We start from the raw sequence: 25,890 nt of genomic DNA on the forward strand, positions 1-25,890 counted from the left end.
TTTTGTAAGTCATTATAAATGCTGATTACTTCAACAAGACATCTACTGTTTGAAGTAACATTTACTTGAGGTCATAGTTACACTTCTTTATCGTAAAGCTCCAGAATGGTGTATTTACAAGACCTATTAGGAGAAATGGAAAAAGCATTCATAATGATCTTTGGTTCAGGCCCAGAACAGCTTCATGAGTGAGGGGAGGATTAACAGATGGCTGTTATTATGGAGGAGAGGTGAACGTGAAGCAAATCTGTAAGATTTACCGGTTGATCTACGTTGCTACCCAGACCACGGCCACAAGTTGTCACCAAAAGAATGAGGTCATGGATACAAGTGGTGGAAATTAGCTTTTTCTCATGGGTGACAAGGTTCTTCCTTAGAGATGAGCTAAAGAGCTCAGTTATTGAGAAAGGGCTTAGATTAGAGCTGCTACTCCTGCACATCGACAAAGGAGCCAGCTGAGGTGGACCAGGGATTTCTTACTGGGAGGAGGCTTGAGGACAGACCCAAGACACCTACCCAGATGTTCCCCCAGAGAATGGGACGACAGGGCATCTTTGCTTAAACTGCAGATGACCCAGATGCAGACGTGGATAAGCGACTGAAAATAGAGCGCTGAACAGACCAAAAACAAATAAAATACTAGCTCTGTCCTTTCACATTTTTATATTGAAATTAGGGCACATACAAGGCTAAAGAAGAGGGGTGATTTATTGCAATGAATCACATATCTTATGCATTTACACCATTCTGCTTGCTTCTTTCTGCTGCTCTCTTATCTGTAAGAGGTCACCACAGCAGGATATTATTTATTTATTTGCTTTTACACTCAATGCCCTTCCTAATGCAAACCTCCAAGGTGTTTTTTAAAGGTGTGTGGAAATATGATGAGCTGTAGCTGAAACTGTAATTGGGTACTTATGTTAAAGTGTACATAGAAGGTTTTGCCAATCCATTACACACATTGTATAAAAAAATAAGTTGGTGTGAATGAAAGTGAGTGTACTAGGAATCCAAAATTGCCATTAATAGATTAACTAGAAAAATAAGAACTGCATTTAACCTTGATATTAATCAACTTAATGAATAGATTGAGTAATGAGGATAATTTACAGGGTCTAAAATACAACAGATGTGCAGTTCCCTCAAACCATATTTTTAATTCAGTAGACATTCACACAGAATAAAGAAACATACTACGTCCCTGTAGTCAAATTTTAGTGAAAAATAGACACAAATAAACTTTACACCGACTCAAACACCGTCTCTCCAACCCAACCTGAAAATTGCTTGCAACAATTGCTGACATTAAATTGTGGAGGCAAGTGAAAAAAATGGCTGAAGTTGCTATTAAACATGCTTTGAATTAAATAATGAAAACTCAAAGACAAGCAGGAAGTCAGGGAGTTTGTCCACTTTAACTACCTGCTTTGGATACCTATGCCGGGAGAGGCTGATAAAACAATTACTGGTTAAGAAAGCGCCCCCAATTGGGTTTGCAGTTTGCAGTTTTACTGATATGAAATAAGCTCTAGGTACATTTTTATAGCCTTAAGCTGATATGATATCACTGAAATTACAGTAGGTTTCCACATATTATAACCTAGATTGGTTCTATTGAACAGGAAGTACCTTTTGCAGTTAGGTCCCTTGTGTTTACACACGGCACCCAAGTCCAGAACTTTATCTTGCTGTCTTTGACAAACTTTGATATACTATTTTAAGTATCTAATGGAGTGTGTCAGTAAACCTAAAGGAAACTAAACACTGGGCCATCTGATAAGAGCGCAGAAAGAGAGGGCATGATGTATTAGCAGCCCAGGGTGATTTAGTTTTTCATTTTTCATTCGCTTAGGGGGAGAGGATATGACGGTGTCCAATTGTGAGACCACTTTAGAGAGTCTATGCTGCTGGCCATCAAGATGCAGCTGGGTGACAATCGATGAAGGTCACCTGATGTTCCCGAAGCATGTTGTAACAATATAATGACTCAAGGTGATGGAAACCGGTAAGATGAGATGCAACTCATATTTCACTGGAGTCTTGACAAACTGCATCAAGACGAGGTCACCTTATATTTCATCTCAGGGTGTTGATAATTATAGAGACGTCCAGGCTGTTGGCTCCCAGTTAGATTAAGTTTACCTCATATATCATCTGAGGCTGTTGTTAACAAGATGTTAACGCTGTTCATGAGATTTAGATATTTTGAAGTTGATATTTCACCCAGAGCTGTTTTAATGTGTAGTTTATCCCTGCTATCCTTCCATAGCTCTGCAGTAATAACTGGAGGTTCCTCGAACTAAATTAACACAGGGATTATTGAGCCTTCCTGAAGTGACATGATGCGACTGGATCAAATGGAAAATAATTTCGGTTAAAAAGTAAAAAAACTTTTTAACAAATGGCAACTCGTTTCAGACAAATCATTTTTAAACTGCCAAATCTGCCACATGTTTGTGGGAAACACCTGGGCTATACATTTTATGTCAGTGGTTTCAGGATTATTTTCCATGTTATGACTGATGGTGAAGGAAGTAAAGAAGGAGCCTATGCACAGCTGTGAAGTTATCGTATCTGTGACAAATAGAATCTGTGTGCGTGGCATGTTTGAACAATAATATACAGATAGAAAATATTAAATACAGAAGATGACATTTACATATTTATATTTTTTTATTTTGGGGTCTTTATCTTGAAACTGAATGGAAACGACTTAATTACAGGGGCTGGAAAAGGGAGCACATTAACTTTTCTGTGGAAGTCTATGGACCATAAACGAAACAACATCCACTGCTCTTTAGTGTATAAGTGTCGGGGTTAATAGACTCAGGTTAATAAAAGCAAAAATAAGTCAGCGTTGCCCGATACTGACGGGTAAGTTGTAATAGGACCTATTCACACTGGGCTAATGGAGTTTGTTTTAAAACAGTGAGAGCACAGTGGCATATCTGGGAATAAATGCTCACGCAGGAACTGCAAAACATTCAATCATTCTTTAAAATAATTTGATTGATCAGAGCATAGTGCTTTTTGTCCCCATCTGGTGGTGAAAAAAACATTGTAACCTTTTATTTTAAAGTGGAAGTCTTAAAAAAACAGTTGAAACGGCAGAAATTACACTCTTCTGTCACTTCAAAGCTGTTAAAATTGAACAGTGTTGTTATTTTGTGTGTAAGGTGAGTTGCTCCTCACTGTTTTCTACTCACTCGTGCAGTCCCTGCTTTTGTAGTCTCTTGAAGATTTAAGGAAGCACATATCACCTTGTCGTATACTGTATGCATGTATTGTATAGTGTATATTGCACACAACCTAAGTAAAACCATAAATGTGGTTATACAGTATTTGTGTTCTTTTCCTCACCTGCACAGACACAGAGTCTGTCAGCCTCCTGATGGAGACGGTGTGCAGCTGTCCGTTGGCGAGGCTCCTCACTTTGCTCCTCAGCACTTCGGTGTCTCTGCTGCTGTCCAGCTTGTATCTCACCTCCAGCTTATCTTAATCACACAAACACACATAGTTTTTCCACGTTAAACTTCTTTCTTTCTCTTGACGAAAACATCCGTGTGTTCTATAACCTTTACGAAAAAAACATCCTTAAGAAAAATAACCTTAGATTCGCATCTTTCGGATTCATCACTGAGTTAATAAAGCTTTCCATTTTAAGAGGATTAAGAGGTAAGTCCCTATCAATAACAAAACTCTAAATCTAATTAATTTTCCTAATATACAGAGCATTAGGAGCGGATTTATATAAAGCAACGTTATTTCTTTGGGGCTTTTAAGATTAAAACCAAGGATATGAAATTATACATTGTCCTTCAAATGCATCCATGTTATCAGGATAATATTTTTCAATTATAAATAATCCCATAAGAAACACTTCATAATCATGATTCACTGTGTTCATCTTTTAATTAGGTGTATTTACCAAAAAGGAATAATTACTTGATGTATTAAAGCTCATTCCCGTAGCTGCCTATTCTGATAACGTGGTTTATGCGTAAGTTCTTGAAAGCAAGACTTAAGTGATTAACAATGAATATCTCTCATTTTGGCTGAAGAATGTTTAAGTGCAGCAAAGGAAATAAGCAGAACAAGAGAGAGCTCTTAAGGATTTCACTGGACACGTTTAAGCACATTTACCGGTCAACTCCCCGGTCAGCATGAAGCCTTAATAACTCAGAGAAAGCCGACAGACAACAGGGCATTAACAGCAGAAAAAAAACAAACATTTATAGCTAACCAAGCAACATAGTGCCAATTTTATTGCTGGATGCTGAAAATGCCATTCCAAATTCAAAGTGCCTCTGTTGCAACTTTTATAGGATTCATCACCCAAACTCTTATTCCTGCAGCACTTTTTCAAAGACAAAACAGCTGGGCATGTTAAAAGGCAGTAGAGTAGACAGTAGTAGAGTAGACAGGGATCCAGAGAGAGGATAGATCTGACAGATTCTTATAGATCTTCTGAAGCTGCTAAGTAGAAGAGGAGGAGAAGACAGAGTAGCAGGAGAGGGCAGAGCCTGATATGTGGAAAAGATGACGGGAAAGGGGAAAGACTGAGAGGTGAGGAGAACTTTGATATATATATATATATATATATATATATATATATATATATATAAAAATAAAAAAAACAGGGTGAAAGTCTCTGTTTTTTTTACTTTCCCCCACAAAATATTTTGGCTTAGGTTTGAAAATGTGTTGCGTTTAAAAGAAGTGACATCCATAACGAAGGAAAAGATGGATCATTAACAGGAAAGAATTACAGAAAGATATTTAGAGGGTGAAACAGTTGGTTCATAAATAACAGAAGACATTCAACCTCAAGTCTGAAGGACGAAGAGGAGAGAGACCAAACTGAACATGGAGAAGAAGAAATGCAAACAGAAGCCCTCTTAAATTTGTCATCAGGTATAAAAACTTTTGAAAAATTAAAAGTTTTGTCTTACTGTAAGACAGGTGTTCTCCTCACCATGTTTATTGATGAGCACAGCCAGGTATTCTCTGTAGTAGGAGCTGACGTAGAGCAGCAGAGCTGGACTCTGGTTCATCCTGAAGCTCAGGGAGACGTTTTCTCCTCTGAGCGTCATGTCAGAGTAGATGGAGGATGGCAGAGCGCTGCTGTTCCTGCTCATCTCGTAGGGCTCCTTGAAGGTGTAGCTGACAGATGTTCCTGACTTGAAGCTGGCTGACACCTCTGGAAGAAAGCGGCCACAGAAAGGTTATAGCACCTACCTACCTCTATTATTATTGTTATTATCTTTTTTTTAGCCATGTTATCGCTGATATTTTTCATAGATTCAACTAAAAAAGTGGGAACAAATTTTACAAGATACAATTTAAAATAGGTTCTCTGCTAAGCTGCTATGTTTAGACACAGCACTGATTAAGCTCTTGAGCTAGCTGCCTTTTATTTATGCCTGTATGATTCGTAGGTTAGTGTGAAGTACCTAAAGAAACAAACAAACAAAAAAATCTTTTGAAAATGGTGGGTATAAGGACTGGACTAAAAAAAAGTTAAAAAGCAGCCAATGTCCAAAGAAGAACTTTGAAAGATTTTTAGAAAGTCTGGAGAACCTCTGATCATGACCACTTAAAAAAACTACAAAAATGTCTGGCTCATTGCAAGCGAGAAGTGAGGGATGGCTCAAGACGTTTGCACACATTTGCATGTACATGAGCAGATCATTGGATTAAATAGATCCTGTGTTGTTTTTCCTCTGATAGAAATGACAAAATGTACAATTCACATATCTAAGGTTGCCTCTCAGTTTCAATATTCAGTTGCTACTGGTTATTCAAAAACTCTTTAAGTTAACAATTTCACATAGCCTAAATAGTTTTTAACACCACAAGAATGTTCTGAAAAAATATTGGAGCAGGAAGAAAAACAAATACTAAAGTTTGGCTTCAACTTTAAATACAGTTGTATCTGTTCTCTATTCAACTAATGAATCAAAGCAATTAAACACACTTGTGGTACGTCAGCAGGCTGAAGAGAGTAGGTGCCAGCAGCGGGAATGAAAGAGGGGTGGAGAGTCCTCTTAACCAGCTGAACTCAGTGAAATGTTTGTACCCAGACATAGAGTTCAATGTGAAGATGCATAATTAATGCAATGAATTTACATCAAACCAAAATACTTTTTAACGAGTGTCAACTGCAGAAAAACGATTCTGTGAAACAATATAGATGAATACCTTAACCTTAACATCCACTCTGAATATTCGTATTTATTTTTATTACCATATCCATTTATTTTGAGTTTCATTATTATGATAATTCGTCCTATTATAGTTCACTTTACAAAAATAGAAAACTTTGAATGTCTGTATGTTCTACCTGACTTCATAGGGATGTAAACACAGAGTTGATTCTCGGGCTCGAGGACTCCTCCAGCAGCAACCACAAGCTGACACATAACCACAGCTTTAACCTTGGCTTGTGGGATATAAGAGCTTATGAAATTAAATGTAAAGCCGAGGAAAGATGTCAGACACATTAAGTGGTTCTGTGCAGCATGTTGTAAAGTGTTTATAACAGGTCTCCTATAGAAACGTCAAGACAGGTGGAAACATTAATGTTGCTCAGTTCAGAAGAAAACACGACCTTTTAATGGCTTCAGCTTTTGAGAATTTTGTCAACAGAATGTAAACGCTTCCTGTCACTTCCTGTTGTCTGACTTGTTGATGTTACTTTTATTTATTTATTTATTTTGAAAACTTCCCTGTTGAGTTTTGCTGAGAAGATGAACTTTTTAACAGAACTTCTGTAAAAACTTCCAAGATGTGCCAGTTTTCTAGTTTACACCATGTAACTCAGCAACCAATCGTTGGCAGATCTCCCTACAGTACTGCTTCTTTTGTATTTTTGCATCATCTGTGAGACATACTCGCTCTCTTCCACTCCACTACACTAAGAACTTCAAGGATTTCTACCACGTACTTCTTTATAGGTATTTGACAACGTTGCAAGTGAAATAATTTGAGGATATTTGTTGGCGCCTGTGACAATGAGCTCCTTCAGCTAAACGACATCTTTACAGCATCCAGACATTTTTAAAGTATGACTCTCGCTACACTGTGTGTGTACCTGTTTGGCAGAAGACTCCGGTGTACGCTGACAGGTTACAGTCACAGTGGAAGCCATTAGCTCTCTCCACACAGCGGCCATGGTTCTGGCAGAGCGAGCCGTAGCTGCTGCAGTGACCCGGGCAGCCGGGTTGAACGCCTGGTGTTATCTTCGCCCTCTCCTCCAGGTCCAGAGTGACGCCGTTGAGCTGCAGAGAGCGGATACAGCCGCGGAAGCCCTTCTGCCTGGATGCTGTGCCTCCTGAAATCAAAAAAGTTAAGCGCCATTATCTTTACTTTCCACCCTTCTGTGTAGAGATCTTCCCGAGGGGTTGAAATGGTTATATTGCTGATATCACAAGCAATCAAGGCCAAAACGTGCTCCCCGAGAACAATGATGCAACATCGATTTCTGTGTCTGTCTTCTTTCAGACTCAGGCTTTGTTTTATTCTAAGTGTGCTGACAAGCCTGTATGTTTTTATTTCTCCTCCTCCTGTCATCTGTAGCAGATCCACATGTCGCCTCTGCTTCCCCAGAGGCTTCAAACTGTCAACAATATTTCTATGAAATGACACAATGATGAAAACACAATGAGGCAACAAGCTGTAGGTGGAAGGCTGATTTAAAGGTATAACTTTCATCAGTCTGTCTATATAACATCCTTCCAGCTGCTGACTGTGTGTTTGGCAGCCTTGATGAATTACTGTCTGAACCAGTGTCTGGTTGTATGTCTGAATTTGTAGGGGGGGAGCAGGAAGGCAGATTTTCTTCCCTATACTAGACTTTGCATTGCTCATTCTTTCCACACTTACCTTACTTGCACACAAACAGTGGAGAAAAATCAAAAATGCATGTCCACTTTTGCAAACACGCATCCCATCCTTTCAAATGTGATTGCACAGCCAGAGTTCAAACTCGACAAACTCCCACTTCTGCAAAGATCGGGGCTCAATCGTTATTGTCCTCAGAGCACAGACGAGGCAAAGCTTTGCTCTGCGTGTTCAAAGCTGACAGCTTCCTATTGTTTAGCAGCAGGAGCTTTTCACACCAATAAATCAGAGCTCTGCTAGACTCCTCTCTCTCCTCTGATGTAAGCCAACAAACTGTATATGGTTGAAACAGGCAGTTTAGCCAAAGCAACATGAGTGCAGAGGTAAATATCCCCTAAAAGCTTTTCAAAATGACAGTTACTCTAAATGATTTACTAAAATACTTAATCTCTGTGTTGACAGTGAGACATTATACTGATACTAGTATAACGGGCTGGATATATTTCCTGGCGAACATCAGAGATAAAGCAATGATTTGGAGAGAAAATTTTACAGAATGAGAAAAAACTTTTTTTTTTAATGAGAAATGTAAGAGCATGTAATTAAAATTATGAATGTTGTTTCAAGCATGTTTTGGGTAACTCAAAGGTAACAAGAAACTACACATGATAATGAAAACGCGTGTCTGAAAAGCAAAACCATCAGAATTTGGACACTAACAGAAACTGAAGGCGATGCTTGGTGAGATCATTCCTCAATGATGATTAGTGAATGACTTGTGGAGCTAAAAAAGACAGATGGAGATAAACGCAAGCATCATCAGTGAGAATATAAAATAACGATTGTGCTCTTTTCACAAGATCATAGTGGCGAGTACATGCTGCAGCTGAAGCAAACAGTATGTGACCACTGGGGAGTAAGTGGGAAAGAATTAGTGGGATCAAAGCAATCATCAAAGGTTGTGTAGGTGGCTCAAAATACAAAGATCCCTCAAGCTGCTGGCTCAGGAAATGTAGTGAGGATGAATTCAAACGCTGTAGCACAGTAAGCTCTATGTGAATGATGTCAGGCTTATAAAATAAATACACTGATGCAATACAGACAGGCCAGAGACACACGCCATACATTTGCAAGGCTCTAAATATTTATTACAGTGCACTTTTTTTGGACTTAATCATTGGACTTTGGCTTCATATCACATTAGCAGTGATGCTAAATGAATGTCAGTCTTCTACGCAGTTCAAACACTTAACAAAGCTTTCATTTTTGCATCATATCAACTGGATCCATATAGAATGCATGACTTTTTTTGATTAATGTAATAACTGTAACAATTCATAAATTGAGCATCACGGTAGTGGAATAAAGTACTTGATGGATCTTTATTCCAACCCATATCAGCTGATATGATTCTTCATATTGTACTGGCAAATCTCATACAGTATGAAGCATTTTATTGAAGCTGCTTCAACTTGCATACACGTGTTGCTTTTCCACTGTTTTTGCTTCTGCACAAATTTGTGTTTAAGGGCAGGAAGGTCCCAAATTCATACTGTCAGGTTAACAAATATAAAGATGATTTAATTGTGGGGTAATATTTCAGCAAATCAAACTGAGATACACTCATTTTTCTATTAAGCAAAACAGATATACAGATCCTGGTCACGGCACCACTCGCAGAAAGCAAAACACAAATTTACGGACACAGCGCACCAATAAACTATAGCTTATCTAGTCAAAGCAGGCAATACAACAAGTGATGTGACATGTTCTTTGGAATGAATGGAAAAATCTTTCACTTGAAACTGCTGTGCGCAACTATTTTACACCAACAAACGGCAATAAAGAAAAATGGAAAAGCAATCCTATGGCTGACAGGAGGCAATAACATGGGCTATTAATCGAAACAATGTAATTTGCTGCCTTATAAAGCAGTGCAAGGAATAATTAAGGCTCATAAATACACTGTTCATGGAATTACGGGTTATGAATTTAAAGAAGACAACTCTGTGTCTTATTAAATCATAGCTAAGTAGATGGGCTAATACATCTGTGCGGTGCACCTGATGAGACTTGATTTATTCAAAAGGCACAAAAGCATTCTAAATCCAAACTATAGGGACCTGGCAGGATTATGATTTATTAAAAAGCTGTATACAGGAGTGAGTACAGCATCGTTGTGGCTAATGCTTACACAATTTCTGAGCTGATACGAATAGTTATTATATAGTCGTTTACAGATTTTGAAGAATATGGGTGGAAATTCCTCATGCCTGTTCATCAAATATAAAAAATAAATAAAGAAATAAAATCACCTTGTGAAATGACACCAACACGTTTTCATTCAAACACTCCTTCATACTTAGTGCAGTGTACTTTCCTGATAATTTGGAGGTAAACATACACGGCTTTAGGCTGCCGGTGGCGACCTGCTGGCTATTCAGAGTGGATTATCGGCCAAGCACACTGAGCAAATCAATATTCACCTCAATCTCCCTGCTGCTGCAGCTGCCGCCTTCATCCAATCTCATCAGTGTTTGGTAGTTTGTTTTCCTTCCAGTGTGCGTTTACTGATATGAAGTGACATGCATAATATTTACACAATGATAAAACCCGATAATACACAATGGATTTTCATTTTTTTTGTTGGATTTTTTGTCCCTGCAGAGCTACAAACAGACTCTGAGGTCAAACAAATAATTTCAATGGAATGAAGAGATGAAGTTGAGATAACGAGGGCTGAAGTATTGATAAAGTTTGAAGTTAAAGAATTTTAGTGAGCTGGTTGTTGATTTGCACGCACTTCTCACAAATAACTTCAGATTCATTTGTTTATTAAGAATTTGTGCACCACACTCTTTATTATGCCACTGCTCCCTGATGAATGCATATTCAGTGGTCAAAACCCTCGCCTCAGCAGACTGATACTCGGTAGAGCTGGCACTTAGTCAATAACAGTTTAGCACTTACATAGCTATAGAATATTTCTCTTCCTTTTCCAGCACGTTTCAGGAGACAGGACCTCCTAATTGTATTGTCTTTTAGATGTCACTGGTTTATGCTGTAGCGCTGTGAGTGACGATGTAGTAGAAGACCCAAAGAATAAATGTGCAGATGCTGCACCTTTTATATCCATTACAGCTGAACAAACACAGGGTTCAGCAGCAACAGCAGCAGCAGATTAAGTTACTGCTGCACAATGTTTGACATCCTACATAAAACCACTTTAAGAAAACTGCTTTATACCATCTATAACATCTACACACAAATCAGACTCATGCATTGTGTCTGCAGATGCTGAAAATAAGCACCTGGATTGATTGCTGAGAAAATATTGTTTTTGTTTATTTTTTATTCTGAGACGATACAGCAGTATGACTCCAATCTTTCCAGCAAGATTATCAGTGTCAAATCTAACACTACTCATGTTTCCCGACTTCTGTTAAGACACATGACTTCTCTTTCATACTCAGATTTTTGTTGGTGTTGCTGAACAACTTCCTTCCCACAGTTATGGGTTTCTAGACAAATAATATTTAAAGCTTACTGTCCGGCATATTGATTTTGTTTAATATTGGTTGCTCTGCTCCCCCTTTTTTTTGTTTACCCTTCTCCCAGTTTCTGATCACTAGCAATATGAAGCTTTTTTTAAGGATGGATCCAGCCCAAGCATTATGTGTCTTTAATAAAGACTTTTGCAGTAATGTGCTATGGCAGTGAAGTATAAAACTGCAAGGAAACAATGTTGACTTCAGGTTTTCACAAAAATGTAACACTTTTTGTAATTTCATTCAACATATTCAGGGTTTTCTGTGCATTTGAGTGAGAAATCACAGAAATCACTGCAAACGTAGCAGTTTTTACCTTTTAATTAGGGTGCTCTTTAATTAATTTTCTTTTTCTTTTCTTTGACTCATCTGTGATACGTGGTAAATAAACATGACCTGAGACATCTGATAGCAGTCTACTCCCAAATGACTGAATCCAGATGGCTCCTGAATTTATTAACTGTTCAGTTCCGAAAGCCTCAATAAACAAGCACTGAACTTGTCAATGTTTCATAGAATCCTGTCTAATGGGAACCTTTTTCTTTAACCCCTGAAAGGCACAAAAAAGACTAATTTGACTAAAATTTCTATAATTATGAAGCTGACAGTTACAGAGAACACTGAGATCCTGAAAGAAATGGCCTTGAATCATCCAGAACTAAGACTAATGAGGTGAAAATTTACACAAAGAAAGAGTCATGTTTATACTTCAAACATAAATCTACAAGTTACATGAAATATTCTTACTTCTTGAGGATCTGAATATTGGATCTCTACTCACCTATGAACAGCTGGCTGTTGAGCTGCAGGTGGAAGTGTCCGTCAGCTGGCGCCTCCTGTGTGGCGACAGGAAGTTCATCCAGTCGAAGCGACGCTTCCTTGACGTTCCGCTCGGCTCGGACTCGATGCCACCGGTTGTCATTCAGTGGGAAGCTCGACTCGACACGAACCTCCAACGGGCCGTTACCAACATCAAAGGAGAAAACCACCTGAGTGGAGGCTTGACAAAGGAGAATGGATAGCATGTGAGGCAAAGGGGTAGTATAAAAATTATATTGTTTCATAGGAAATAGTTTAATTAGACATCATATTAAATTATTCTGCTCTCTGGCTAAGCACTGTCAATAAATTGATAATAATCATGACCAAAGTAATCATTAAGATCATGCAGTTTCTTAGCTGTAGCAGTGAAACAATTTCTTATGCTTAAAGTAACCCATTTCTAGTTTGTAATCTTAAAAAAAAAAAAAAGTCTGAAAATAATGAGCTCAACTTTTGTTTGAGGCAATGTCTCTTCATTGCTGTTGCTGCTGTCGAGAAAAGACTGAAGATTTCAGTCATCGCTTCTTGTAAAGACACAACGTGGCAGACCCAACATCAGCATTTAAGTTATGCAAACAATGAACATTCACTGCGACTCAATTAATGGGAATTCTACATCTCTGTTGAAACCTCTATTTATTTTGACAACACAGGTGTTCCCTTGCCAAGTGCAGCTATAATCAATCCTTACACGTAGCTGCATGTTTCCACAGAGCTCCAACAGTCAGTCTAAAACCTGCCAATGGCAAGAGTGGGAATAGAGATGGGAGTTTTAACAAGCAGGTTTGACTCGAGTGTCTGGAGACAAAACAAGAAGACATCAGGGATGCAGAGCTCTACGGAATGAAGTTTAATTACTCCCCCACAACAAAAACAACAAACACCAAAGCCAACAAAGCTCCTAAAGAAGCAAACTGGGAACAGTTCTCACAGGATAACAAACAAGAGAAAGCTAATTCAGGTTGTGTACTGAATACCTGGAAGAAATAGACCACCATCTGATTGTTGAGAGCACCATGAAAAGAAACAAACAGAGTTAAACAACAGGATTGTTACGGCAAGTCAGGCTCTTTCAGATTTCCTGCTGTGCTTCTTAAACTTAAGTTCAGCCAGTGATACTTTTAAATAATGATCTGAACAGGTGTCAAATACCAGGACATGGTGTCCCAGCAGGATGTCGTATTAATCACGCTGATCAGAAGTAATTCACTTCACCTGTCAATGGTTTGTGGCTGATTATGCAAGTAAGCTTTAAAACGTCTTTTACGTATTACGATTTATAGTCCTGCTGTATTTTCCACATCAGGCTCCTCATTATGTGTTACTGCTTTTTTGTTTTGTTTTAGGACTGACCAGAGGTGGGTGTCTTGCTGCAGCACACTCTGGAGTGCTTGTTACGGCAAAAGCACTGAAGCAAAGGACATTTTGGGGGGCAGAAACCTGAGGCACGCTGCAAGAAACTTGAGCTGTACAGCAAGACAACAACAATATTCACTTTGGGATTTTGGGAGCTGCCATGAATAATGAATGAAGCAGTTTAAGGTGTTAAGACCTCCGTGATTATTGCAAATTACCAAAGTAAAAAAAAAAAAAATCCTTCTATAAAATAAGTCCAGTAAATCAGTTTCATTGCATTTTACTGTGAATTACAAAATCCCAAACATAACACAGCACTTACAGCATGCAGAGAGATATTGTTCATTTTAAACCAGAATTAAATGTAGAAAAATGAAACCTTCAAGTGCAAACGTTGTAGCATTTGCAGTGCTTGACCTGTACTAGTAAGGTGTTTTTTTGTGATACTGCTGCTTTTAAGGAGGATCTGAGTTTTCCTCAGAGATCCGGAGTCATGACTCAGGACCAGAGCCAGCACCAGCACCAACACCATGAGGTTCAGCCCTTCTTCAGCACCACAGACAGCGACTCTGTGCTCAACTGGCTGAATACAATTCTGCAGATACTCTGCTCTGTTCTTTTTGTCCTCTCTAACAAAGGGTAATGATTTAGGAGACCACAGATGAAGCAAGCTACCATTCTTCATGTTTTACTGGTGGAAGGTGAGGATGTATCACTATGGGAGCACAAGAGCAAGATGAAGCAGTGTCCCAGCATCCTGCAGTAACCTCATTTAGAAATTGTTCTCTATCTCCAGCTACAGTGTAACCAGGCGATCTGAGGCAGCTGGAAACAGAGCAGCAGTATTCAGAGCTGGAACAACCACACTGACTATGATTTCCCCGAGGAGAGATGCTGTTGGTTAGCTACCCCGTATTAGATTTCTACGTGTGTCTCTTAAATCCCATTTCTTATACAACTTCCTTTAAAATGCATACACAACATGAGGTCGGCAACAAGCTCTACACGTGAGGTTAAAGAAACCCCAAAAGTACCTACAGATTAGTCTAACAGCTGATTCAAGCCTGTCCAAATGACACACGCATTGACTGCCATAATCGTATAAAGAAAAGGAGACCTTGTTGAGTAATACAGCTATTCTAAACTGCACAATCTGTGGTAGGCGGTAAGCATACATCCAACACTAAGGAACAATTCCATGGCACCCATAAACTAAATCATACTGTGCTGGTTATTACTGTCATAATATAAATGGCCAACAGTGGTGACCATAAATGTGTGCATTGCATAAGAGACAAGAATTAATGGAGGGTGAGGGTGAAAATGCCCCCGAGAGTTCATAAAACAACTGTAAAATTAAAAGCAATGGTGCACAAAAAAACAAAAAAGAATTGCAGGGGTAATTATGAGTTCCCTTTTACGGGTTTAGTCTAATTCACATTTATGTTGTGTGGTGAATGCAGTGCCATGGGTCGGCATTTATCATCAGTGTAGGTGTACGACTGTGAAATGCATTCAACTGCGGCCTGTGGGGGAAGAAAATTTGATCATAAAATAACAAATAATGCAGCTTAAAGCATAATAAAATACTGGAAACACAAAAGCAGCACTGAAAGAAAATGCTAAAGAAATCAGTCTTTTGATGAAAAAACTAAACGAGAATGAAGAGTTCAATGTTGTCACCCTCTTGTGTAGGACCCACAGACTATTTCAAACACTTTACTCCTAACACAGAAAAATAACAAGGACACGAGCATTTGGTAAGATCCACAAATAGAAATAAAAGATTTAGAACTATGGCACGCAAATATTTTGATACATAAAAATAAAAACTTGTGCTTTCATACTGTAAAAAAAAAAGAAAACTCCACTCCTTTTATCTGTGTTTGATTTGGACTCTGTGTTTAGCCTCCAGCTCTTACTCACAGCTCAGTTCAATCCGGATGAAGTCTTTGATGCCCAGGTTTTCCAGAAATACACCGGAGGAGGCCATGGTTTTAAACAGGAAGGAGATATCTGCGCTCAGCTCTCCGTGGAAAGTAGGAAAGTGGAGGTATGATGTCTCCTTGTCGAAAAACGCAGCATTCCAAAAATTCCCTAAAACAATATATAGATAAACAAAAGTCACCTTCAGCATTCAAAAGTCACATCAAAAGAAACAAACCAACCTGTTAAACTATCTTAAGCTAATTGTAAATCTCACATTTGAACTGGAACATGTAATTTAAGAACACCAGAGAATATTTTAATAGTGCAAAGAGAGAATGAGGTTCAATTTCACTGCACTGTTATTGAAACAATACTTAAATTGAGTTTGACATCATATAAAGGTAAAAGAATGTGAGTTAACACAATTATCACTAAGCTTTTCGGTAACATGCTCCAGCTTAATCCTAAACCATGGACAGTATCTCCCATCTAGACTAGCTTTGCATGATTCATGATTAAAAATAAGCTCTGTAGAATGCAGCCCCTCAGTACATCCTCCTTATTTACCCGAAACAGGCTGATTAGCTCCCTACCTTTAAGCCATCTTTCTTCAGACTGGCTGGCCCTCATAAAAAGACCTTATCTTTTGAAATGTTGGCCATGTTTAATTTAAGTATCCGCCAAGTAAGCGGTGCTTAACAAATTTATCAGATCACCTGATAAGGTTTATGGCACAGCTGCCCTAAATTAAACAATCTCTTCAATCGAAATGATTGATGATAAAATGAGAGAATAAAGACAAAGTAATACGAGTTTTCATAAATTAAATGTAGGTAAATGGGTAACCGAAACCCATAGGGGGTCTTACGATCGCCGTGACACTGCAGTGGTCCCACCCTGTACACAGCCTCTGATCCTGGCCTCTGTATGTCACCCAACACCAGAGACCTGACAGGTAGGCTCTCCTTATGGGTGAGCAGGCCTGAGTCTTCAGTCCTGGAGAAAAAAAATGCATATGAACAAAACATGAGGGGCAAAGTAGAAAAATCAGGATTAATGTAATAGAAAAGGTGTGAAGACAATAAACAAATACAGGATGACAAACCGTAATCTACATTCACTTAGTATTTATTTATAGATTTACTGGTTTGTGTGTTTTAATGTTACATCTCTCTTGCAATAAGATTACATGATGTGACGGTCTGACGCAAACATTGCAGAGTGTAGGTGCAATCTCTTGGGGACCTATTTATTTCAAAAGCAATTTATAGCCCTCCTGCCAGTCAAAACTTTATCCTTGGCAGTTATCCTAACAGCTAGCCCCAAATGAAGAAATCCCCTGTCCATTTATGCTCACAGTTTGCTTCCTGCACTTTGGATAATCTGCTGGTTATCCTGCTTCCTCTAGAAATTTGAGTAAAGAAATACATCTGGGACTCAGAGTGAAGAGCAAAGACAGCACTTTGGGAATCTGATGAAATATTGAGGGGCAGAAGTAACAGCTCCAGTCGGTAAAAATAGAGTTAGATTTGCACAAACAGCTTGGACTGGGAAATGATGGAAGGAAGTGAAGCATGGCAGGATTGGTTACAACAGGAGGAAAGGTTAGAGCTGTTTTTGTTTCTTCCTCTGCTCCATTTATCCCAGCTGATTTAGTGTTTGCTAAACCACCAAAGTTACAAGTCAGGCGGGGCAAGTCAATCATGTTTCATATCCTGAATAAGAGGTTAAAGTTGGAGAGATGCACTGTGTGTGTATTTCCTGTAATTACTTACTTCAGCCAAGCTGACTTTGACTTTTTTCATTTTCACCACTCATCTTGTTGCAGACAGAATGCTTTCTGGCTGCTTTTCAGTTGTCAATGGACCTTTTTTTCCTCCACTAATTTTTAACCACATATATTCACCAGGAGCAGAAACAGATGTTTCTTTTTGGCGAATAAAGAGTTGTTACTTTTTTAAATCAGTTTTCTATTTTCTAATAAAATAATTTCTGTAAATTTTTTACTGTCATTTAAAATAAATGAACAATTTTTGCTGCATTTGACAGATCTAAGCACACTCAACTGCTTTACCCATTAAAAAGGAAGTAGACTGATATGAGCTATTATTTGATGTAGAAGAGCACTCTAAGGGAAGAGGGTGACCTCTGTATTTTTTGTAAACAAATGCATATACAGTATCATGGTCTTTTGTTATTCTCTTGGATTTATTTGTGTTTTTCATTTTTCCTGTGTAATTATTACACAGTGCTTACTGGACCGTGGAATAAGGCCTGGCATTACTGATATTCACTTCACATTAGCTAAAAATGACGGCTCATAGCAGATGCATATGTAGAGAAAAATGTGTATTCATTAAGGTCAGTACCACTCCATGCGGTCAGCATCACAGTTGCAGTAGTGTTGTAGATCGACACAGTCGCCCTGCAGACCGCAGGCACACTGCTGGCTGCCCGGTTGAGCTCCACCCCAATAAGTCTGAACTCGACCTGTACCGGATCCGCCGAACCACCAGCTGAGTGGAGAGCCCTCTGAAACACAAATGTACACCAAAACCAACGTGAACAACTTCTGATAAGTCAGCTTCATAAATCCGAGTTTTATCTTGAGGGGATATTGTGCTATGAAAAGCTGAAGCTGAAAATATTTAAATTTCCTAAATGTGTGCAACCTAAATTACAGTCAGACGTGCAGTAACCTATACATTAGTAGTAGAAACCTGCCAAGTAAAGTCTAAAATGAGCAAAAAATACAGCAAAAGTGAAACCACCTAATCTAAATTGTGTGTTTTCTGTGTGCTTAAGGTCATTAAAATTGTCTAATATGCGTGTAATACAAACAAACTGTATTCATTTCTTTTTTAAAAATACATCTTATTAAGACTTCTCTCCACTATACCGTGTACATAAATACTAGCTAGATAAGCTTGCTCACTGTCGCTCTCACATCACGTACTGCTCTTATCTTGCGATGCTGATGTAGAGAGTGACCTTTTTATTGTAAGTCACTTACAACAAAACTTTTAACTAAATGCCAGAGGGACATAACACAACACTGCCACTCACTTAATTCTTGCAGTTCTCTTTCCTCATTTCATGCCCCGTTTTTCCTGAACAGTGTTTTCTAGCTAGATGTCTTCCCTGCCCCCAGACAGGCGATGGACAGAGGATTATAAATGCATAATGAGTACCAAAGGAGCTAATACTAAGCACGCAGTGCTCCGCTGCACTTTTTCTCTGTATGCTGCTTGGTTACCAAAAGGATTAAAGATAAATGTTGGCTGACAAACATGAATGGTTTCCAGTTAGATATAAAGGCTGTTCTTTGTAGTTTAGCTCAGTCTAACTGGCTGTGTTTGGGTCAATTAAAGAGTTGCGGGACCGTGAAAAAACATCGAAAAGAAAAACGCAGACAAAATAATTGGGCTTAATTCTCGAATGTAAAAGAAGGAGACATGTAAACACAATCCATTAGTCTGACTCACTGGTAAACAGGAAGAAAATCCTGATGCTGATTAAGTTTGCAGCAATGAGCATAGCAATCATTTTGTTTTCTCTAGTGGAGCGGGGAAGACGTGTGGAGCCGCGGGGTGTTTGATTGCTTTCTTGAGAGCTTTGTTTTTGTACAAAATGATATATGCCTCTTATAACTCTTAAAAAATTTGATTCAGTGAGTCACTGCTTGAATATTTTACTATCCTAAAGATGATTATTTGCTTTGCTGTCATTTTCTGTGAGTAAATCATTTTTTGCTCTTGGTGGTAAACAAATCTAAAAAGGCAAAGTCAGCACACGTTCACATTTTTGTACTTCTTGTTTCATCAGCTGAGCAGTTGCATTGCTTTTGTTTTTTTTTTAAACAGGGGTCTCACCTGGGGTGTTGAGGAGACGGGACATTTTGCAGTGATAAGACAGTTCCTGTTCACAGTGCTCCGATTGCTTAATAACGGCCAACAGCTGCTCTTCCTCAGACGAGTAGTCAAAGTGGATTGAATACTGGTTTACGCCTGTAAATGGTCGGAGTCTGGTCAGTTCTGTGTTGTTGTGCTGGATCACCATCCATGTGTTCTCCTCTGCAGACAGAGATATACAGGCATGATTGATGCCAATTACACCACAAGGTGAAAGAGAATTAAAATAAAGGAAACTTTTTCCTCCATTTCTTCTCCTCTTTTAGGTTCAAAGAGTGGCTTTTTTAAAACAAGCTTTATTTAACCAAGGTAATCCAAACGACATAAACAACAGGGACACAGTATGAATCAAAAAAGAACAAGCTGAGGTCGGGCACAGTGGAAACACCAGGTTAACAAGGCGTAGCTTAAAATAATTAAGTTGATAACAAATAAATGTAAAACTAGCAGCAAGGCACCAGAAACAGGAGACTAAGAAAAAATAAGGAAGTAACTAAATGGAGAATCACAGAGACGAGATGAAAAAAGGCACTAGACTAAAGCACAAAGAAACTTTCTCACAGAAAAAGTAACAAAAGTCTAGAAACAGTACAAAAACCAAAACCATCCTTCTTCCGCTTTATCCGGGGCCAGGTCGTGGGGGCAGCAGCCTAAGCAGAGAAGCCCAGACCTCCCTCTCCCCAGCCACCTCCTCCAGCTTATCCGGGGGAACACCAAGGCGTTCCCAGGCCAGCCAAGAGATATAATCTCTCCAGCGTGTCCTGGGTCTGCCCCGGGGCCTCCTCCCGGTGGGACATGCCCGGAACACCTCACCCAATAGGCGCCCAGGAGGCATCCTTGTCAGATGCCCGAACCACCTCAGCTGGCTCCTTTTGATGTGGAGGAGCAGCGGCTCTACTCTGAGCCCCTCCCGGATGGCTAAACTTCTCACCCTATCTCTAAGGGAGAGGCCAGCCACCATTCGGAGGAAGCTCATTTCCGCCGCTTGTATCCGCGATCTCGTTCTTTCGGTCACTGCCCACAGCTCGTGGCCATAGGTGAGGGTAGGGACGTAGATTGACCGGTAAATTAAGAGCTTCGCTTTTACACTCAGCTCTCTCTTCACCATATATGTATATATCTATCTATATATATATATATATATATATATATATATATATATATATATATATATATCTCACACTAGGAACTGCAGTCAGTGTCTGTTACGAGGAATCCCAGCCCCACTGAAAGCCAAAGCCCCACTCATGGCACTTGAGTCTGACTCAAATGCTAGTATAGATGAATGTGAACATCTATTCTAGCTTGGCTGTTTGCCGTATATGTTTGTAATGTTCAGTTTCCACCTTCTTCTACACTAAAAATCACTAATTAAGTTTTTCTGTAGTTAAATAAAAAGCATGGAATTGAAAAAGTTATTTAAACCATATCAATAGATGGATAGAGACTAGGAGTCTAGACAGAAAAAGTGCTGATAGAGACTGACTGGAATATCTATATAATAATGAACAAGAAAAACAAGTTCTGTAGTATCATAACAGAAATAATACAAACATCAGAAAAAAGGCAAGGTGTATAAGGTGCATTAAAAACAGTTGAGTGTCATTATTTATGTGCAATTATGTAAATGTTAATACAAGCAAATGTTGAATGATGATGGTAGTAAAGGGGGCTGTAAGTGTGGTTGTGTCACCTGTCATGTTGCAGTAGACCAGCTGCGGTTTGATTGGTCCGCTGCCGTCCACGTCGATATAAAAATGTCCCGATGTGTTGCCATTGTGTTTGTATGCCTCACAGGACTGTTCGTACACAGCTGGAAGGAAAATAATGAGATCAACAACGTCAACATGCTGGCCCATGGGAGCTGCCAGGGGATGGAGATCAAATCTATGGAGGATTAGGGTTCTGCTTCGTACGTACGTATCGCCACTGAATCAATGTCATATGATCAGAGTGAAGAAAATAATCAGAGGTTCTCATGAACTAAAGTTATATCCAGCCGGAGACGATGGTAATGACTAGTGGGAAAACACAGTGAATAAATAAACTTCTGCTCCGTCTCCTTCTTTTTATGCTTGAGCCCATAAAGTGGCACCCATATCCAAACACTTCACCTGTTTATCTCTTTTCCTCAACTCAAAGAAAATACTTTTATTTATCAGGATTAAAAAAGGCTTACACAAAAATCTCTTTACAAGTCTAGAGGATCTAACTTGAGATAACTGGCACAGAACTAGAAGCAGGGATCACCTTATGTACATAAATGTATGTATTGATTCAGTATTTGGCAGTGTAGCATCATCGCCCTCTTTCCTTTTAATCATGCACCATCAAAAAGTGAGAAGTTTCCTGGACAGGCATCCCAGGAAGCTCTTAAATCTAAAACGCCACTTAGTTGTCCAAAGAAAAACTCTTTGTTCTGTCACAAGTACCAATTTGCATCACCACCACCAACAAAGGGAAAAATCCATGTCACTGTAATTGTAGCGGCCTCAGAATCACGAGTTTTGTAAACACTGGAGCTGGAGCTTCCAGCTCGACAGGTCATTTGATGCTGCTTTAAAACCCCTCATGTGAACGATGGGGAGCAAGATGAGACTATTATGTAGATGAAAGCAGCACAACACACTATTAAGGGTGATCTGTCTTTTAATAAATAATAATGTCATAAAACAATAAAAAGGGAAGAAAAATGAACTGTCTGCAAGTTTTCAGTTATTATACTGTAAGTCATCCCGTTACATTATGTACAAGGTAATTAATTATCGGAATTAAATGTTCTTTTTCTCTTACAATTTTTCTTCCAGTTTAATTTAATTAAAGCAAAGTTTCATCTGTCAAAACTATCGCACTGTCTTTTCATTAATATGAAAAATGCTTTTGGTTTTGACGAAATGGGAGACTAATTATGCCACATCAAGGCGGCGTTAACGGGGTTGTCACATTTGTGATTTGTGACAACTTGACTTTTTTTTACTTTGTCTTCTGTTTGTTGTTTTTTTGTTTTATTTCAAACATGTAAATATATAATAATAAATCACCTGCCATATTTTACACAATCAAAGAGTCCAAAACATTAGGACATTTTGCTTAATAACTAGTTTAACACTAGGCTAAAAGGATGTGCTTCACGTCTCAGACTGAAAGTTTGGACCTTGTTTTTCACCTTTGGCCAAGACTCCCACAAATTGTATTACATGATAAGGTATAGGTAATGCAACAAGATGAAAGGAAACTAAAACAGTGTCGGATTAGGAACAGGTAAAAAAAAAAGTGGTTATGATGGATAAAAGCATTAATCACATTTGTTCAACCTCAAGGATGCACACACTCACGTCTTCTGATGAGTAACATGTATTTTTGAATAACTCTATTTAGAAAAGCAAAAGATTCTCATTTTAGAAGGTGAAAACTATGCATCAAGTCAGAAGTTCACAGTGCGATTAAAAACTAAAAGGATATGTACAGTAGGGAAGCATAAATATGATGACTAAATCCTGAAGCCAGGTTTATTGGTTTCTTACGGTTATTATCTGTTGAGGTGAATTAAACACAAAGAAAGCAGGGGAGCTAGTTAAATTCCTCAGCAGGGGAGTACTGGATGGCACCGGGTAGAGTGGTTACTATTGTCAAAGGTCCCACGTGTCCTTTTTCTTGTGTGTCCATGTTCTCCTTGTGCCTGTGAGTTCTCTGATTGTATTCCTTCCACAGCATACAAAACATGCTCATTAGGTTAACTGGTGAGTCTAAGTTGACTGCAGGCATGAATGTATGCATTTTTATGTATTTTTCATGCAACAGACTAGCAGCCTGTTGCTGGGACAGGATCCTGGATGGGTTTTCCCAATCCATCTATACATGGATGACATACTGGAGTATGGTTTTCAGGACGAGCTATAAGTGAGACCTTTGTATCATACATAGATTTACCTGAGATACAGTTTTGAATCAAAAATGAATGCTGTAAAATAAAGATTTATACAGCTATTCTTTTAAACTTTACAAATTCTATTTGTGGCTGTTATGACTTAAATCTGCTTGAAAGGTGACTCACAGCTGTGGCAGGTCGCTCCACTGTAGCCACTGTCAGAGCAGTTGCAGTGAAAGACAGTCCAGGACTGACTGCAGGGACCGCCGTGTTCACAAGGACTGGGAGAACACCTGAAACACACCGAGGGAGAGAAAAGTCGAGAAGATTATGAAATGGCACCCTGCTGGATGTTTGTGTGGGAGACAGTTGAACGTCTCAAAGGTCACAAAGCAAAAAGAAAAATGTACACATTGTTATATATACATACATACTGTGACAGCAGATTTGAAAACATCCATTTGTTTTTTGGCAGCTTGAACACTAGGAACCAATTTTAACTGCTAAAAACCTTTCAAATGGGACAAAAGCAGTTGATGCCAAAACATACCTTTCATCTGTTATTGTCAAGAGCATCCAACTTTGTTTTGTTTGAAACAGCTGCTGAAGCATCTTTTATGTTTTAGCCGAGTCACTTATCGTACAATGAGCGAGCAGACTCGAGCTATTTATGAACACTTTGACGGGAAAACCGACTGCCAGGATCAACTCTTTGACTTTTTGGAATTACTTAATGGTGCAGATGATACTAGATAATTATGATTGGCCGAAATGCTTTCAAACTCTCAGTATACTCAGTGCACTCTCAAAGCACTTGAAATTATTTTCACAATGACTCTGTTATATAAAGCTCTTTTGTTAAATGGACAGAAAGCATTTCAAATGTTTACTCAAGCATGTCACTCACTTCATGGTCAAATGTGTGTAGGAGGGTCAGGAAAAAAAATGCAGAAAATATTTCACTTCGAATATTTGCAGGAGGTTCTATTTTCCATTTGGGTAACTTATTGTGGGAGGCTGATGAAGTGGGGGAAAAATAATCCGGTGTACAACATCTTTTGTAACATTGCGAAACAATTCAGCTGAAAGCTCATTTAGTAAAAGACAAAATATCATTTCTTTGCTTTTCACATACTTTCCTTCTGAGAGAAAGCATCCGCAACTGAGTTTTATATTTCTTTCCAAAGGTTACAACTGGTTTTATATGAACTGACAGTTATGTAGACCTTTTCTAGTAACATATAACATTCAAAGCACTTTACCCTTCAAGCTATATTCACTAATTAACACACCCTTGTATGCATCAGTGCAATTTGGGGTGCAGTGTTTTGACTGAGGATAGTATGCATGCAGGATGGATGAGCCAGGAGTCAACTCTCTGACCTTCCAATTAGAAGAAAACAAGCTCTATCTCTTGAGCCATAACTGCCAAAAATCCTTTAATTCAATCTGCATCCTTAATTTTGCAAAAATAAGTCAAGGCTGGGAAAACATTTCCTCCCAAAAAGTCGAAAAGCAGATACTTTTCTTTCAGACAGATTTTTGTGATTTGGTTACTAAACATGTGTTGACAAGACTATAGTAAGTCCAGCGATGCAGACACTATACTGCTATACTGTGGTAAAGAGGTAATCATTAAGGCATAGCTGGTCCATACACATTCCTTCCCTTACCTACAGTATGGCCACAACTTTGGGTGGAACAAATAAGCTCACAGTGTCAGGGGTTCATGTAGTCGGATCCTTAGGATCCGAATACATGCTGCATTACATTAAATGGAGCCAAATGAGGTGGTTTGAGCATTTAACTAGGATCCCTTTTGGATGCATCTTTGATGAATAGTTTCACAGCTGGCTTGAGAAACACCTTAGTGTTCTTCTGGAGGAAATGTAGGTGGTAGCTGGAGAGAGGTGAGTGCTGCCCACAGAAATGACTTTGGACAGAGGGTGATTGTACAAGTGTGTGCATACATACATGCACACACTTGCTATTTTTTTTTTTTTACAGAAATAATAAAAATAAATATTGTAACTATATAAAGTCTCAATTGTCCCAAGGGATTCAACTCCACCATCTTGAACTGCAGCTGTTAATGTGCATATGTGAGCTCAGCACCATGTGAGGCAGCTTCTGGTTGGAGGGGCCCTCCAGGTTGCAGCAGATCTACAGAGCAGAGCAAGCATTACTGTCGCCAGCTGCAGTTCAAGACAATGGATTTAAGATTTGGAATAGCTGAAAAACATGAAGAACTGCCAAAGCAGCATATTTGTCACACTTACATATTTCAGATCATCAAAGAAATTTTAATTTTAGACAACGATAACCCAAGTAAATAAAAAATCCTATTTTTAATGAATATTTCATTGATTAAAGGAGAAAAGCCTACCTGGTACTGTGTGAAAAAGTAATTGTCCCTGTTGTGAAATCATGAATTATATGTGAATAACCACATTTTTTGGAAAGCTGAGTTCAGTTTCACTTAACACACTCAGGCCTGATTATTGGCAGACCTGTTGAATCAAGAAATCATTTGAATAAAACCGGTCTGACAAAGTGAAGCAGGCTAAAACAGCTCAAAAAGCAACACATCATGCTACAATCTGAAGGAGCTGTT

At 38.8% G+C, this 25,890-nt stretch overlaps 1 protein-coding gene across 1 annotated transcript in view; it reads right to left on the reverse strand.

Annotated features, from left to right (window-relative positions):
• Positions 1-25,890, reverse strand: part of LOC146368057 (contactin-associated protein-like 4) — a 122,057-nt gene that overhangs the window by 12,215 nt on the left and 83,952 nt on the right. The window contains exons 11-20 of the mRNA XM_084911841.1: positions 23,463-23,569; positions 21,102-21,221; positions 19,370-19,570; positions 17,867-18,029; positions 16,366-16,493; positions 15,495-15,665; positions 12,172-12,390; positions 7,094-7,333; positions 4,976-5,200; positions 3,361-3,494 (exon numbers count right to left, since the gene is read on the reverse strand). Of these exons, the coding sequence (XP_084767967.1) occupies positions 3,361-3,494; positions 4,976-5,200; positions 7,094-7,333; positions 12,172-12,390; positions 15,495-15,665; positions 16,366-16,493; positions 17,867-18,029; positions 19,370-19,570; positions 21,102-21,221; positions 23,463-23,569 (1,708 nt within the window). The remainder of the gene's footprint in view (positions 1-3,360; positions 3,495-4,975; positions 5,201-7,093; positions 7,334-12,171; positions 12,391-15,494; positions 15,666-16,365; positions 16,494-17,866; positions 18,030-19,369; positions 19,571-21,101; positions 21,222-23,462; positions 23,570-25,890) is intronic.

Source organism: Perissodus microlepis, chromosome 18 (genome assembly GCF_051167445.1).
Source record: "Perissodus microlepis isolate ML-2025 ecotype Zambia chromosome 18, ASM5116744v1, whole genome shotgun sequence".
In the NCBI taxonomy this organism is placed as follows: Eukaryota; Metazoa; Chordata; class Actinopteri; order Cichliformes; family Cichlidae; genus Perissodus; species Perissodus microlepis.